This window comes from Phalaenopsis equestris, unplaced genomic scaffold, assembly GCF_001263595.1.
Source record: "Phalaenopsis equestris unplaced genomic scaffold, ASM126359v1 Scaffold235245, whole genome shotgun sequence".
NCBI lineage: Eukaryota > Viridiplantae > Streptophyta > Magnoliopsida > Asparagales > Orchidaceae > Phalaenopsis > Phalaenopsis equestris.
The window spans coordinates 120,037-137,788 of record NW_018253130.1 but is presented as its reverse complement, the minus strand read 5'-3'; the positions used below and the strand labels follow the sequence as shown (position 1 = coordinate 137,788).

The following is a 17,752-nucleotide window of genomic DNA, read 5'->3' as shown; positions in this document are numbered from 1 at the left end:
TATATATATAAATTAAAAAGTTAAATTCTTATTTTCTTAGGGATCAAGTTTTTTGTTCTATTTCAAAGTAAGATAACATAAATGAAAAAGATCATTAAAGTCATTGTTATACTGTTGCATATAGACAGTCAGGTTAAGATACCAAAAGTTATGTTAAAATAATTTTAAAAATAAAGCTTATTGAGGACAAATAAAGTTTAGTTTATTTTAAGAAAAAATTTTCTTTCCCTTAAAACTTAATTTTTTAATAGGTAAAGCATTTAATACCAAAAATGAAGGTAGAAAGAAAACATTAAATGCATTTAAATAAATCTAACCTATAGAGGGCTTTGAACTTGAACTTTGTAGGTACCAATTAATACAATAAACAGGTTATACAGCATTATGTAAAACATGATATATCAAAAAAATTTGCTAAGTTAAGGAGAGTTCTAAACATAAGCAAAAAATTGCAAAAACAAACAATACTGAAATAAAAACAAACAATCTACATCTAAACATAAAAGATTTTACACCAATTTACAATACACATCATTTAAAAAAAATTAAGTTCACTGACTAAAAACCACATGAAAACTAAATCAAACTACAAAAAACAAACATGATAGTGAACTACTCATTATCATCCTCCTCACATCATCTTCATCTTCTTCTTCAAATTCTACTTCAGGCTCATAAGGTGTAAATCAGGGGCAAGTAGGGAATTCTGCGTTATGATCGCCCCTCAAATACTTTGCCATAGCCCATTATAAGAAATCTAATAATCCACTTTCCTTTGCATTTACTCATCATTATGATAATTTCAAGCCTCCATAGTTCTAATCTGATTTGTAGGAGTCAAAATATTGCCCTGCTAAATAAGTAGCTGCTCCATAACATTCTATAAAGAAGTAGTGTGGGATGTAGACAGACCAAAACCTGAAGTAGAGGGTATATCACTACCTCTACCCCTAGCTTTTGTCCAACATGCAACTCATATGTATGAACACTGGGCTTATTGATAGGTTTAAGATGTTGTATTAGTTCTTCAGATCTATCATAACCCCCTCCTGATTGGTCACATAAAGTATAAAATTAAGGCTGAGAATCCTAAACCTCGAGTAGTGCCACCTTTAGAAGAATTATGGGTATTCCGTTAAATAAATTTAAAGTATCTCTCTCCAATGTTTATTCTCTTCATTTGTTGAATAGAAAAATTTAAAGTAGCTCTCCCCTTAGTGACTTCACTCAAATGATTTGTTGGAAGGAGTCGAGTAAGATAATACCATCTCAGATCTTACATGTTCTTACAACAGATATTAACATATTAATTGGTCAAATTAAGAAGTAAATGAAGTACAAGGTTTAAAATCATCACAACTTCTTTCAACATTAATAATTAATACTTCACACAAGTTTCATCGAACACTTAATCACTTATCATTTTAAGGAAAAAAATACGAAAACTACTCAGAATTAATGAAGAAAATACAAACACACTTAAGTTTAAAAGTAGAAATCATGTAACCAAACAAGAAGTCTAAATTAAAACCAAATGTAGTCACAAAGATAAAAAATTATCTCAAATCTTATCCACCAAACTCTTGAAGTTTCTTTGAATCTCTTCTTTTCCTTTCTCCTACAATACTCTTTACTCACACACTATAAATCCTCTCTTCTTCTCTATAAAAAAATATCCTAATTAAATTATGAGAGAGGCGTCGGTGGTGTGGCTATGGGGGGAGTGTTGGAAAGTGCGTTGGAGAGAGTTCTTCTATCCAATCCAAGTCTTCTCTTATAATTTTCCGAAAGGTGCCTTCGTGTATCTTCATAATGTGTCCACATTCAATGAATCTTTCAAGAGTTGGCTCCTTTTAAAAGCTAATTGAATGTATTTTTGTGTGTATTAACTATATCCCACGTTTTCACTAAGAGTTGCTTCAAAAATTTATCCATATTCATAAAATCATCAAGTAACTACCTCTGACGCTTAAGCACAAATTATGTGGTGCTTAGGCGCTGTCTTCTCAATTTTTCTGGCGCTTAAGCGCCGGTTCTGGGCACTTAGGCGCCACGGTTTTTTTGCACTTCTTTATTTTTGCTCCAAATTTGATTATTTTTCACTCCTTTCACAATTTTTCATCCATTTGATTGTACCTGAAAGAAAAATATACAAATACCTTCCATTAAAGCGTAATATCTCAAAAATATGTATAAAAATGTGTACATAGATGCTATATATTTTAAATGTATCAAGCTACTACTACAGTTATTCGAAATTGAACAAATTAGGTAAAAATCTTACAAAAATGACAATTTATAAAAAAGAAAACGAAGAAATGACACGATCAAAATCTACCAATTAATGCATCAACCATCAACTGCCTTTGCTGTCAACAAAATCTACCAATTAATGCACTTTGCACTTCATTACCTTAGAGTTACACATCCTAATATTACCTTTGCTGTCAACAAAATCTACCAATTAATGCATCAACCATCAACTCCTCAGACATCTTCTTCACTACCCTAAGGGCACTATCAATACCGGTATACTCATTAAGTATGGCAATCTAACTCTCCAAACATTCTTTGACGCTGATTGGGCGGGCGATTCGATGAACTAGAAATCCACTACAGATTTTTTCTCTTCTTTGGGATCGACGCCCATCTCATGGTCGGCGAAGAAACAACAAACGATTTCCTAGTCCTCCATGGAAGCGGAATACCATGCTTCAGCCATCGCAATCGCCGATACATTTTGGCCTAGACGCCTTCCTACGAAGCTTGGAGTTGATCAACTGCAACCTACCAAGATATATTTTGATAATATTTCAGCTTTGGTTATCGCCAATAATGCAGTCTTCTACGCTCAAACTAAACACATTGAAGTTGATTATTATTTCATTCCAGATCATCTCCAAAAAGTTCAAATTGAAATTTATTATATCCCTACACAAGATCAACCAGGTGATATCCTTATTAAAGCTCTTCATAAGCCATAAAATCATTCTCTTTAAATCCAAGCTGCAGTTTCTCTCCAAGAACCATCATCTTGAAGGTGGATCATAGCCATAACGGAATATCTCCTACCTCCAGATTATGTCTACCATTAATATGGATGAGGGTACATGCTTTATAGCTAACTGAGGGTAACTTTGTAATTACCTTCTACTAGTTCTAGAGTTTTCTAATAGGTCTATATATATTTTATATACCTGCTGTGAGCCTTCTTGATGAATTTATAATTTCCCATGCTCCATTCTGTTTCTCTTTGGCTTCACTATGTATGTAATCTCATCAAATTTACTAAAATGTAACAGCGATAATAAAAATGACGTTGGACCTTTTCAAGAGGACAAACAATTCAGCAATGCTAATATTAAATTTCAAGTAAAAATTATTTTGTTTACAATTATAATAAAACAGGTTTTATAAACGGCAGCAACTTCCCCGTTCTCATAGATATCGGCACCAGTTTTAACAGTAATCTGTTTTGTTGAAACACAGAGTAGTCAGCAGGAGTACTTGAAACTAAAATCTCGGGTAGAAGCCTTACAAAGATCCCAGAGGTGATGCCTTATGTATTGATTTCCAGAGCTTCTGTTTCGTGTTTCTCACTTTTTATAGAAGAGAAATAACAATGTGCTTCTTTTATGTATTCATCATTTTGCAACTCTAAAGGAATCTACTGGGCGAGGACCTTGGTCCGCTTAATAGCAAAGAACTGGAACAGCTGGAGCGGCAGCTGGACAATTCACTTAAGCAGATAAGATCAACACGGGTAACTTTATTTTTTTTTTTCATTCTAGTCTAAGAGAAAAATCTGAGAAGAAATTTTTGATAATTAAGAAAAGTTTATATTGGAACAGACGCAGTTCATGCTCGACCAGCTAGCTGACCTACAGCGAAGGGTATTGTTTTAAACTCTGGAAATGGTTTCAATATCTCTTTATCACATTAGTGAAGACTAAATGACTTTTATTTATCTATTTATTTTATCCAAGACTGCTACGTATTAAATATTTTATAATGACAGGAGCAAATGCTATGTGAGGCCAATAAAACGCTGAAAAGAAGGGTAATTGATGTTGTAAAGCTCGTTCTGGTTCAAACTCTCTCATTTTTGTTGTAAATATCTTGAAGACGTGAGCTTTTATACTTTGCTTGTAAGCAGTTGGAGGAGAGCAACCAGGCAAACCCACAACAAATCTGGGATCCCAGCACTGCTCATGCCATGGGATATGATCAACGGCAGCCTGTTCAGCCTCATGGCGAAGCCTTCTACCACCCCTTGGAGTGCGAACCAACATTGCATATCGGGTAAGTCATCCCTGAATCATTTCCTACTCGAATTTGAGGTTTTAATATGTATTAGATGGATCTTTATTTAAAATTAAAATGCTAGCTTAGGCATTTACTAGATTGACTTCTCTTTTTATTTATTGATTTATTTTATATTTTAGGTTATGATATCTAGTAGATTAATTTAATTCCTGGAAAATTACTTGGTTTGACACAATTAATTATGATAAATTTTAAGATTTCGTCCGACAGAAATTCTTTGATAATTTGATATTGGTGAAAAGTTTTATAGCTATCATGTGAATATTGATAGACGCAAGGTTTACAACAGAAATCAGAAGGCATTTTATGTTAAAACTCAAAAATATGGTCACGTAGTAATTGAGTAATAAATTACGTGGCTAGTTATTATTCAGAAATATGGCCACATTGACTTTCTTTCTCAATTATAGTGATAAAAAGCATGAAATACACTTGATGTTGCAACTTTATACTCGCTTCATAAGTTGATAGGGCGAGAATTAGTTATTTTTTGACAACCAGGCGATGGCAATTTCTTTCATAACAAATACGAATCCAAATATTCCAAATTCAACATTGGGATATCCACCCTAATCACTACCTATATATCTAAGAAGTTTATGACACTTTATGTCCAATAATGCCTTAAAAGTTTCTTTAATTAAGATAAGAATTTTAAAATCAAAACATGGACAGTCCATACCCTACCCACTAGCAATGCAAGCATTAACTACCGCCTAACCACCACTGCCTCATCATCATTCCCGACATTTAGTAGTCATCATTTAGAGCCCTGCTGTCCATATTTTGTCCTCATGAATTGGTTAACTATTGTTAAAGCCTATGCAATTCTGTTACCTTTTCCTTTTATCTCATATAGTTTTTCCAACATTTCCACCTCTCACTCTAACCATTACCATGTACAACTGTGAAACCTTTCCATTCAAATTTCTTTAGAAACCCCTTGATAATACTACTATATGTTGTCTTTTCCAAGCTTTCTAATTTTACACCATTCATCCATTGCTAGGGAAGGCCTAATATCAATGATCCTTCACTTTTCTTCGGTATCACAAGTTGTAGATGATTTGAAAGGTATACACTCATCCTTAGCTTTGGTTAGGTAGCCATTGTGTGGTCAATTGCTCGATCTTCACCAATATCTCCTTTTTCTTGATACATTGACATGATACATGACACCTATTAAAAAAAATTCGTTCTGATTGGCCGTCTCCATGGTTACTATAGGGTTGTGCTCTCTTTCTCTGCAAGTTGACTTCCAATCCACCGACTTTATTATCAAGCTATCTAATTCTCACTTAGTGGATGTCTTTCTTAGACTACCATATTTACGGTCTTCTCTTCTAGTTAAAATAATCTGTTGCTACATTTGGTACAAGATGATTTTGAACATCTCTTTTCTTAGAAAGTTGGACATCCGAGGGCCTTATTTTCTATCAAGATAATTATTAATCTTTCTTTTGAACCAATCATGAAGTATTACAACCATTGAATTTTTCTAGTTATGAACTTTCATAGGTAATCAGTCTATATTTATAAAAAGGTAATCGGTTATCACATGTTGGTAGGTAAATTATTGGGTGATATGACTACTATCTATCAAAGTATTTTTATCAACTCACTCTTCTTGTTGTCAATTTTTAGTTTCATTTCTAGAAAACAAGAGTTTTCCTTAGATGTGTGATTGAATTGTGGTTTACATAGCTAAGATTTTACATCTGATAGTATAATTAAAGGTATTTTTCATGAGAATAAGTAAGTTGAATCATAATATTGACTTTGCAAATGAATGTCTTATTGCATTAGATTAAGTCTCCTTTTTACACCTTAAAATTTACCTTTTATCAAAATAAATTATTTAATTTGGTTTATTTGTTTAGTAAACATTTTTAGATTGATGTCACTACAATAACACTTACTTAGATATCTATTAGAAGCAAATGGTTTTATTGGAAGGAATCCTAGATTTTTTTTATTCACTATCAAGTTGCTAGTTGTATTAGCAAGAACATAAAAATCAAAGGGTTGGCATCCCCAATACTCTTAGCATCACATATAAAATAATATCTAATTTCATTCCTCCAATGATTCTAACAATTTTTAATGTATTAATCTTTCCTCTTTGTTGATAGTTATTCTCCATCCATTGATTTGCTAGCCCACTAACCAATATGATGATTTAAATGCCCTTCTTAATCAAGAGATTCTTGATTAATTATCTTTTTAACCTAGTGAATAGAATGCAATCTTATGTGGTTACCAAGAAATAGTAATTGCTTTAGTTATGGAATAAGTTTAAAAAAATCTAGATATAGATAATTATTCCTTAATTTAGGAAAAAATTAAATTTAAAGTTATTTTTCTATTTCTTATACCATCTTCAACTAATGATTTTCTCACACAGAGTCTAATGTACTATACGCTTAATGGTAATATCAGTTTACATCACAAAAAAATAGATTAGAAGATACATTTAAAGCAAGTTATTCAAATTTCTTCTATTAAATTTTAAATTTTTATAAAAGAAATATAAAATTATTAGCAATCCCAATTGCTTCATGTGATCAGTTTTAGAAAGATTTTCAGGAGTAGTGGTGCATCTGAATGAGAAATTGATTACGACTACTATATTTGCTTTGGTGAATTTTCTACATATATGAACTTTACTTTTCTAATTTTTTCTTTGTTCTTTTCTTTGGTGAGTAAGGTTCTCTTTTGGTAAATTATGCTTAATTTGATTGTCCTTTCGAAGTTATATAGGAAACCTTTCTTTTGACATGGAGAAACTCGTCCTTTTGAAATTTAATTTTTACAATAATAAATATATATATTTTAAGGAAATTCTTAAAATATTAAAAATTGAAAATAGATAGTGAAAGGTTCTTGTCTCAATGAGCCAGTTAAGAATTTTTTATATGTCCATAAAATAAGTGATTATTGGATGTTCTATATAATGATCATTAGCTAGAAAAATATTAGGCATGTGCACATTATGTATCACCAATACAATCCCAACTAGGCTCTTGAAATTTTTTTGAATATTTTAACACTTCCAGTTCCCCTATAGTTTGAATGCTTGAAATCACATATTAGGAATACACTAATCACTTAATGATTATTTATTTTAAACTTTTTGAGAATATCCCTTGTACAATCATCATATAATATTAAAATTTATTTTCTTTCTTCTTGATTTCAATGCCAAGATAAAATGTATTATTTTCCCATAGACATCTATCATCACTACACATTATTTAAATGTGCTTAGATCACTCACTATGAAGGAAGGTTAAATCACAAGCATATAGGCAAATGATTCAAAAATCTCTATCTTAGAATTTTACTTGGAGTATATGATTTTATGGACACTTGGTGAAGCCACGCTATTGAAATACCGGTTAATTATACCACTTCACACTATTAGGGGTTGCTTCAACTTGTCAAGAATTTTTTATAATAATAGCACAATTTCATTATTTTACTTTTGACTTTATAGCCGAAAATTTATAAATTTAATGAGTTTCATTATATGACTAATATTTAAAAATAATTACAAAAAATAAATTTCTCTAATAATTTTTTTATGTTATATTAAAATTAAAGAGCAAAATAAATTTTTTTAATAATCGATTACATACACCAATTAAAATAGATATTATTTTCAATTATTTAAATAAAAAATATGATAATTAATAAAATATGGTCAAGATTCAATTATGAAATTATAAAGTAAATCAAACGAATAGGGTACTTAAAAATCTCATTTCAAAATGTAAAATGAAATAACAAAATGATCTCAATAGGATTTCATAGAAATAATATATATTATTTTTTTCTCAATATATGCACCTTGAGTTAGTTACATGTAATCAAGATGTAAGAGAAAAAATAAATAATGTAGAAAAGGACTATATTTAGCACTAAGTAAAAAAAAGTACTCCCTTGAAAAAAGATGACAAACTAAAATACAATGATTTCGCCACCCAATGGGCCTATGTCCATTCCTTAACTCTTCTTTTTAAAAATTTAACTATGCTCTTATTTGTTAATGTAAGATGAAGAAGTCTCTCACTTCCCATATAATAAAGTAATATTTATTGCATTCACTGAAATTGGGAAGCATGCTGCTCTTATCATAAATAACTAGGATATTAATGTTCACTACAAACCGTAAGTTGGATACTCATGGTACAACTCAATACATAATACCTTTTTAAAGATCATAATTTGATATTAAAGATTTTTTTCTTAAGAGAACACATTTAAAACTCTCAAGCGTCAAATAATAAAACTTAAGAATGTAAACATTTTTAGAGAGTGATGCATGATGTAGGAATTAATTTTTTGCATTTAATATTTTCTTTTTAAGACTTTCATAATACTATTTGGGGCTAAAATCCATGTTCAAAGTGTTATAATAGAAATAATGATTATCAACTTTAAATGAATTAAATTCTAAATTAATATTAATTTAAAATTAAAATCCAAACTATTGACTAATCATAAAATATGATTATGATCTTATTGCAAAATTAGTTAAAAAATTAATCAAGATTCTCGATTGAGAAAATACTTTTGTAAATTCTACTTAAACTAGAATATTGATCATATTGTATCATGGACATCATAATGAATGATTTGTTCTTAATTTGAATTCATTAATTGCTTTAAATTGATCTTGATGATTTACTTTATTAGAGAACAAATCATATAACGCGATATATACTTACTATATAATACAATTTTGACATTGATTTTTATTAATTCATTAACTAAAAAAATATGCAAGCTTAACACTCCTTTTAGGATGTTGAATCCAAAATTATCCGAGAGACATGCCTAAGGTTTAGAGCACAGGACTCAGAGGGAGAGAGGGCAACAGAGAAAGCAATAACACAGTATAGAACGGTAAAATCTTGTAACCTTTATTCGTAAAGTGAGCCACCTATTTATAGAAATAGGGTGAGCTCTATAATTTCATTTTGTTTCCCTAGAATACATAGATATGGATGGAGTATATTAGTTAATACATGTAAGTGTCAGGAGCATGAAATAGCATCCGTTCGGACGGTGCCATAAGCCAACTAAGTGGTCCAGTCGGATGGGGCCAGAAGCTTGAAATGTAGTTAGGCCGGATGGGGTCGCCTTTACCTGTCATGCGTCTATGCATTAAATTTCCAAAATAATTTTTGACTTGCTCTAGGAGAGTAGTTGAGTTTAGTTCGTATGCAGAATATCTTACTTCCCATTTGTAGGTGTCGCCTGACTTGATGTGAGTTCTTGGGTTATCTCTGACAGGCCCCAGGGTGCCACGTCGCCTCTTCTGTCGAGCATCTGATACCTTCAAGATTTTTGCTAAATCTTTTTAATTTTCATAGTTATTTTTAAATCATATAAGACTTTCTTTAAATTGTTTGCGAATTCCAAATCCTTATGATCCTCAAGACAAAGTAGTTGCTTTATAAACATATCTTAATATAAAACTTATTTAAATTATATAAATTATATTCATTTGGTATTTTTTTGTAATTATTATCTTAACCTCAAAAATTGCTAGTGTTGATTAGTTGCATTAAAAAACATATTTAAAAATCAAAGCGGTCTAAAAGTAATTATACCTGTAATATTTAGAAAAATGATGATGGTGGGTAGCTCTTCGGTTAGATTAAAGGTAAATAAAGTTATTGAGTTTTTAGTTTAGCATCTTAATATGAGATAGAGTTTTAAGTGGAGCATTTAAGGATTTAGTATAATATAGTGATTAGAATGCTTGTACTAAACTAGATTAGGCTAGTTTTGGTTGATCATCTCTTTAGAGAAGTGATTTAAGATTTGATAAATGATTAAAGATTCTTATGAGTGATTATCTTAGGAGTTTTAATTACTATTTAGAGTATATGATAAAATTTGGAGGGCTTTATTTAAGTGTCAATCGGTAGACAAACTGACTAGGTTCGATTCTTGTCTAGCTTGGTTGAGAATCACTAAGAAGAATGTTGAAGTGATTTTAAGGGTTGAATTGAGTAGTGGATGATATTTTAAAAATTACAAGGATATTATGAAACTTTTAATAAGGTTGAGAATAGGACATAAGATATTAGAAAGGAAATTAAAAATAAAATAAAGTTAACTACCTAACCTCATAAATAATAAGACACCTGAAGCCTCCAAACACTAAATAAAAAGTGGCAAATTTTACTCACAATTTAACACATAACATAAATAAGTTACAACACACGGGTCCCTATTTATAGATATTTCATCAAGAAAAATTTAAAAGAAAAGAAGAGAAGAACTTTGGAGAGAAATATTGGTTATCATTAATGGAGGAAGGTGCCAACCTTCTTGAAATTATTTTTCTTTTTTCTTACGACCAATTTATACAAGCCTCCAAATATGAAAAGTCAAAGCATATAGAAACTAAATTTAAAATTTAAATATTAAAGTACAAATTTTAATTTGGCTTTTCGTGCAAACTCCTAATTAAGCTCTTGATTGAGCACTTTCTTAGGCTCTTATTTAGGCCTTCGTAAATGAACTTTTAATAACTTTTGCCTGGTCTACATAAGATACATGAAAAGATGATTTAGTTTATTTTATACTTGTGAAAGCATTATATAGAGGATCAAAATTATAATTATGTTTAGATAATCCATTAACATAAACTAGTGTAAAATCTTCTTAATTGTGTGCACATTAGATTGAAATAACCTTTTTCCAAAATATCTAATATTTTAAATTTCAATATGTTTATTTAAATTTAAAAGGTTTTAAATGGATAATTTCTTCCTTGAGCATGCATGTTATTTCTTCCTCAAGATTCCTTCTCTGAAGGCAAGGACTTCATGTAGATTCACCATTCTATCTAACATTGTAATGCTCATAAGTTTGAATAAATATACTTTATAATAGTCTTAGACTTAACGCTAGATGCTTTCTCAGAAAATAATGCTACACAAAAGATTATATTATTTGAATATCAATTATACCTCACTTGATTAACTCTAATAAATTGAATATCAACATTTACTCACACCCATTACATTATACATAATCAATTTAAAATAATTTGAGAGGAAGAAATAAATGCATCACTTGTTCTAATGTTTTCTTAAGGAAAAATGAGATTGTTTTGTTTTTTTTTGGCTCTATCAAATATATTTCACTAATTGAAAACATGCAATGCTTGAACATTTAGACTATATTTAGACCCACAAATATTCACATTTCTCGCTAAAATATGATTCTCTTTAAATTAGATGTATGCTTAACCATTATAAAAATTATTATAACTCCACAAGTGTTTTGATTTGAATTATATATATCCATATACACTTATGGGCTATGCCATTATAAAAATTATTATAGCTTCACAAGTGTTTTGATTTGAATTATATTTTATCCATATACACGTATGGGCCATGTCAACAATTTTTAGGATAATTTAACTATCAACAAACTTATTAAGAAATAATCATATTAAGTTTATGATTAAAATATCCAAATATTTTAATCAAATTTTAATTAATAATGAAACCATTTTACAAGAACAATAACTTGACCAAAAATATATATTACTCCTCTACATCAAGTATTTCTTCATAACTAGAGTTACTTCCTATGTACAATTTTCCTTAACATTTCTAGCAATAACCCAAAATGAATTTTTTTGTATCCAAAATTCTTTTCGTAATGAACTATACATTCATCTTGTACTTTAATTTTGACTGTTTTTTCTTCTTTATTCTATTTTAAAAACCTGTACATTTTTTAAAAGTGATTTTAAAATTGAATATTTCCATAACTAAGTTAAAACTATATCAATAAAGAATTTCATTCTTTCAAAAATAAATTAAAATAAAGAAAACACTTGGCAATGTATCACAACTATAAAGTTATATCTTTAAAAATAAGAGCAAAATTAGTCAAAATCAAATTCCCTTTTACAGGACTACTATTATTCGAGAAACAAAAAGAAGCCCTTATAAAAATGTGCTCATCATATTTATTCTTCTTAACACTACCTTGTTGTCTTGATCAAGGTTTCATTAAATAAGCTATAAAATCTAGAGATGAATTTAATTTAAATTTAATATTCTTATAGAAAAATGTGTCTTCTCGGAGTCTTAAAACATTATCATAATGAGGATTCCTTCGTAGTGACAAACAAATTGTAACAGAAAATAATTACTATGGATTGGATGGAGGAGAAGATGGGAAAAGATGAGAAACTTCCAAAGAGAAATTGCAATTATATTACACTAATGCATATGGTTTTATAGTATTATGCACACTCCTAATAAAAATAATAAGTTAATCAGGATTTTCTTACAAACTTAAACTCTAAAATTATCTTAACTCTAAAGATCTAAAAGTTAAATCACAATAATATGAGATGGTCATTAAAAAAAAAGTAGAAGAAGGCATAAAATCTAGAATATATATTACTTTTCCTTAAGTATATAAATATTTTTTCTGTAGTAATGACGGAATATATGTGGAACTGACTTTCTTCAACTATTTATTTGTTAAATGTTGACATATAAATGCCTTAAGCTTAAATAATTGATAGTGAGTACATAACATTATAATCTTTTCAACAACCATTCTGTATTATATCACTTTTTTTTCAATCCAAGTAAAATATAAATGTTAATGTGTAATATCTACTTTAATAGAAAATCTGGTAAAATATAATCTTAAAAAAGAATTCATGATGATATTTGTCTACATCAATCTACTAAAAAAAGATAATGGTGAGGAGGATAATTTAATAAAAAGTATGAACCTTGAGATAACAAAATCAAAAGAAAAAATGGCGGAATTGCACATTCACAATAGAGATCAAAGTTTGGAGACCATTTGTTATTTCTCATGAAGAAACCCTTTACTAATTTAGATTTTGTTCATAAAAAATTATAATCATTAATTAAATCATATAATATAAGAATAATTAACCTTAACACAAGTTTTTATAGTTTATAATGGAGGTCTTTCACCTAAAACATACTCTATGGTATAAAAGTGAAATCTTTTATTTAAATTATCTATCACCTAAATAGATAATAAGAAAATCAGTTGTCCCTCGTGAAATGAGAGGGAGAACAATTGAAAGAAGTCCTTGAAAAAGATTGAAACAGGGAGCTTACCATCACAAGGTAAAGGGAACTAGGTTACCCATATACTTGTTGTATTAACACATGATTTAAGAGATTGGAATAAATTAGAAAACAAGAAGACTAGTGGTAATTGATAGGTAATGATGACCAAGCATCAAATACTAAAACATTTGAGAAATAATTTTAGAGGAATAATGATATGGGGCAGAGACATGACTATAAGGAGAGTAAGGGTTCATCAAATTGGAACAAATTCAATAACCCAAAAAAAATGCCCCTTGAAAGAAAGTCAATTTAGATAGGGTATGACCCATTTGTATTTAAAATAGAGGAGCACTTAGTAAGAGATTGTAACTAACCTAGTGAACAAGAGTTGGAGAGGGGGGAAGTTGCAACCTAAGGGTGTTCCCACTCAAGGAGGTTAATTAGGAGATTTTTGCTAGGAAATGATCGTGATGTTTTAAATATAAAGTAAACTAAGGAAACTTCAACAAACTAAGGAAACCGGAACATGAAACAATAATGATTACTACATTGCCACTTTTCATGGCAAGACAAAATTTTAAGAATCATGCATATAAATTTAATGTTTGTAAACCATATATTTATTCTTACAATAGCCATCTCAACTTCACGCACACATTGTGCTTTCTTCTAGATAAATTCATCACTTTAATCATGGAAATGATATCATTTTGATGGAGCGAATTGGTAATAATATGCATTAAATAAAATAGTAAATGAACATATTAAAAATTAAAACTTCATTTTCCTCTTCAAAGTCTTAATAAATATTTGTTAGGTCATATAGATGCTTTTATGGACATCTAAATGCTTTTGCAATTATGCACCCTCCACCATGAAATATAACACTTATCAGGTTCGAAGTCCAGGATGCAAAAAATAGAGGGTTGTATTAGGTACTCTACAGCTAGTTGCGTTAGGTAGTTAATAGTTAGCGTAAAATTTTTGCCGGAAAACTATGATGACACCCCATCTTTTGAAGGCTAATAACCATTTTTTCAATATATATGGTTGGAAATTGACTTGGTCATAAATGAGATTCAGTAAGTTTCTTTTCTTATGAACATTTTTTTTCAAAATTTCTGAACGAAATAATATAAACATTGATTTCAGTAAGTTTTCATATCATGATTGGTTGGTTCAATATCAAAAACTTGTACTTTATGGCAACAATTCTTAATTTTGTTTTCTCTTTCTCCATTCATTCTGGCGTTGAACTACTGATAAACAATGACGATACAAGGTATTATCACTGAATTAGTTGCATTTATGTAAAAGCAGGTATCACTCCGATTTATCGATTGCACCAATGGCTGCTCCAAATGTGAATAATTACATGCCACCTGGTTGGCTTGCATGAGTAACTAGACCTCTTATTGCTCGTATAATCCTAACAAAACCCCCCTTTTTTGTGTTTATTGTTGACATGCCTGTTCAAGATTTCTATTCTATTTAATGTTCTCAGGGTCAATTATATGTAAAACTTATCTATAAAACTCCTGATAAAGGAAGATATGAAATAGAAGACAATGTTTTATAATCATACGAGACTTCGATACATGTTGCTCTTAGACAAACTTAGTTTTCATTCTACTGTGAAAATTTGAGTTGCTGATGGCTATTTGTATTTCATGGAGTTGTGAAATTTTCTGTTTCCATACTTGAAATTGTTTTTGGAAAAAAATTGATGGAGGATGCTTTCATATGTTATGTGCAGCTAAAGAAAAGTTACTTCTAATTTGTTTTGTTTTATTTTTTTATATTTTATTTTTTATTTATTCTTTCGGAATGAAACGCGCTGTACCTATAAATTTATGTTGTTGCAATTCTGTATGGGTTTGTTGGTTCGCCTGAATAGTTCATGTCATCGAAGTTTTGAATCGTTTTAGTAAATATGCAGACAATTTTTTTCTAACTGAAGTTGGTCAAACACAATGAAATAAATATATTTTGTAGCGATATTCCTAATTCCTGATAAATATTCAAAGTTTCACAATTGTTAGGCGTTATATGTGATTTATTTTTATTTTTATTTTTCCTTTTTGATTTTTGAAGTTTTTGATTTGTATTTTTAACTGCATTCATTTTTATTTATGATAAAAAATCAATCTAATTTTGAAAAAAATGTTGATTAATTTTAGTTTAAATTTGTTTTGGAAACAAAAACCATCTCAGACATTGCCCTTCGTTGCCAACCATCTGTAAGCATCATTCATGATAGTGTATAATTTTTAATAAAAATAAAACATTCAAAATTGAATTTCCTTAGCAACATGATAGCCTGAATGCTAAACAGCCCTCATAGGCCTAATCAATCGAGTCCATTAACTATGCACTTGATGTCCTGATCATACTAATTGTACTCCGTAGTTGTGTTTTTTGAGATGAATAGATACAATGTTTCTTTTGCTAATCAAAAAGGACCTTGCAAGTACCTTCAATGATGCTCATTGGCATTCACGTGAATATTTTAATCAAGGTCAAATTCATACGGTTTCCAACGAGTTCCTCCAAATGAGCATGATCATGTTCTTTGAGCTCTATCTTTGAGCTCGTCCACACTAAAAATGTTCTCTTATTGTGCTTGTCGATCTCTATCCAGCTGCATCATAGAGCTCAATGAATAGTCCTTTGAACAGAAGGAAGGAGACTGTGCTCCATCAGCATTCATATCTAAATATTGACTGCTTGGCATCCATGCTAAGGATTCTACAAACAACAAGTGCATACATGTCTTGCATAATACGACCTATAGTGTAGTCTTTACATCCATGTTAGGGTCGGGCTCCAACATTCTATGATGCATACTTAAGAGGTAAAATGGATGAACCAAGGGTTATGATCATCCTCTTCTTCCCTTATCACAATTGAGAAAGATACACCTGAAATCTTCAGATCCCTTCCACCCCATCCACAAGATCTCTCACGAATGTGTGAGTTCAAAATTATATGGGAGTAAATGTCCTAAATTCATTCAACAACCTAAAATGTGTGGTGAGTGCGGAATTCATACTTTGATATAGCAAAGAGCTTTTTGGATAGAGGAGAACGAAAGAGAATAATGAGTTGCACCCGAGTTTATGACACAACAAATGTATGAATTAAGAGAAATATGCAAAAGATGATAGAAAATGTATAACTAGAAGAGTCAAGAATCTATTCCATAAATAGTTGGAGAAGATGTATAAGATCTTCAGGATCAGTGGTGTGAAGATGAGAAATACAATGACATCAACCTCTTAAGAGAAAAACTATCACGAATCATAGAAAGCAGATCCCTGACTCGGACACTAGAAAAAGAAGTTGTTGATGATTATGCATCGTATTTCTCTAAAGATGACTTGTGAATCCTCGGGTGGCGAAGAAAGAATGAAAGGAAGAAAGCAAAGATTATTGGAGGATGCATTTTCTAGAGAATTTGTTGAAGGCAGAGCACTTAGAAATTTAAAATCCTATCCTTAGATTCTTAAAAAGAGAGTAATAATCTCGATGATCATGTAATATCACTTAAATCTATAGTTTGCTTGTTACAATTAAACAACACCCTTAAGTGTTGCTCATTCCTTATGGTGGTTAAGGAATCAATTCTGCACTGATTCAATAGCTTTTTTGTATGTGTCATTACCTCCTCCAAAAATTTCAAACAAATATTCGTGACTCAACTTGCTAGTGCCCAAACATCGTCAAAGAGTTTTCATGCTCTATTGAAAATCTGGCGAGCGCCTTTCAAAAGCTTGAGGAACTTTATTACTCAATTTCAATGAGAGATGTTGGATGTTAGAGATTTTGAGCCATTTGTAACTAATGCAGAATTACCAAGAGCATGAGGGCCCATTCAGATATGTACTAGGCTTACAAAAGATGAAAACATTGGTTGAGCTTCTAGAACTAGACAATAATTATACTTTAGTTGCGGAATATGATTCATTGTCAAATCCTTCTAGCACATGCGAATAAGAAAATCAATTTTTCAAGAAACACTTTCAAAGTTACGTAAAGACTAGAAAATAGTTCAAGTAAAGAGATCACCGAAACACTATGGGAAGGCCCTCCCAACACGAATGATTGATCTAAGTGCAGTGAAGTAATGACTGTTTTTTCTCTGTTCTTTTTAGCATCGTGGAGTGTCCAGCTTAACTATTTATGTGTCATGGTATAATCTCCTATTCGAGTAAATCTCCTTCCCGAATCATATAAATGATTCAAAGAGGAGAGGAATAGACTAAAGAAATGACATACGACAAAAAAATAGAGAAATAATTAAAATGAAAAGAGACGGAAGA

At 30.3% G+C, this 17,752-nt stretch overlaps 1 protein-coding gene across 2 annotated transcripts in view; it reads left to right on the top strand.

The window, feature by feature from the left end:
• Window positions 1–15,016, top strand: part of LOC110039099 (agamous-like MADS-box protein AGL9 homolog) — a 50,899-nt gene extending 35,883 nt beyond the window's left edge. Inside the window, exons 3-8 of one of the 2 annotated variants that reach the window (XM_020744053.1) lie at window positions 3,490–3,551; window positions 3,664–3,763; window positions 3,852–3,893; window positions 4,019–4,072; window positions 4,157–4,302; window positions 14,751–15,016. In XM_020744053.1, the coding sequence (XP_020599712.1) occupies window positions 3,490–3,551; window positions 3,664–3,763; window positions 3,852–3,893; window positions 4,019–4,072; window positions 4,157–4,302; window positions 14,751–14,829 (483 nt within the window). In that variant the 3' untranslated portion in view covers window positions 14,830–15,016. The remainder of the gene's footprint in view (window positions 1–3,489; window positions 3,552–3,663; window positions 3,764–3,851; window positions 3,894–4,018; window positions 4,073–4,156; window positions 4,303–14,750) is intronic. The other variant, XM_020744054.1, reaches the window with a different exon arrangement.
• The last annotated feature ends 2,736 nt before the right edge of the window (window positions 15,017–17,752 follow it).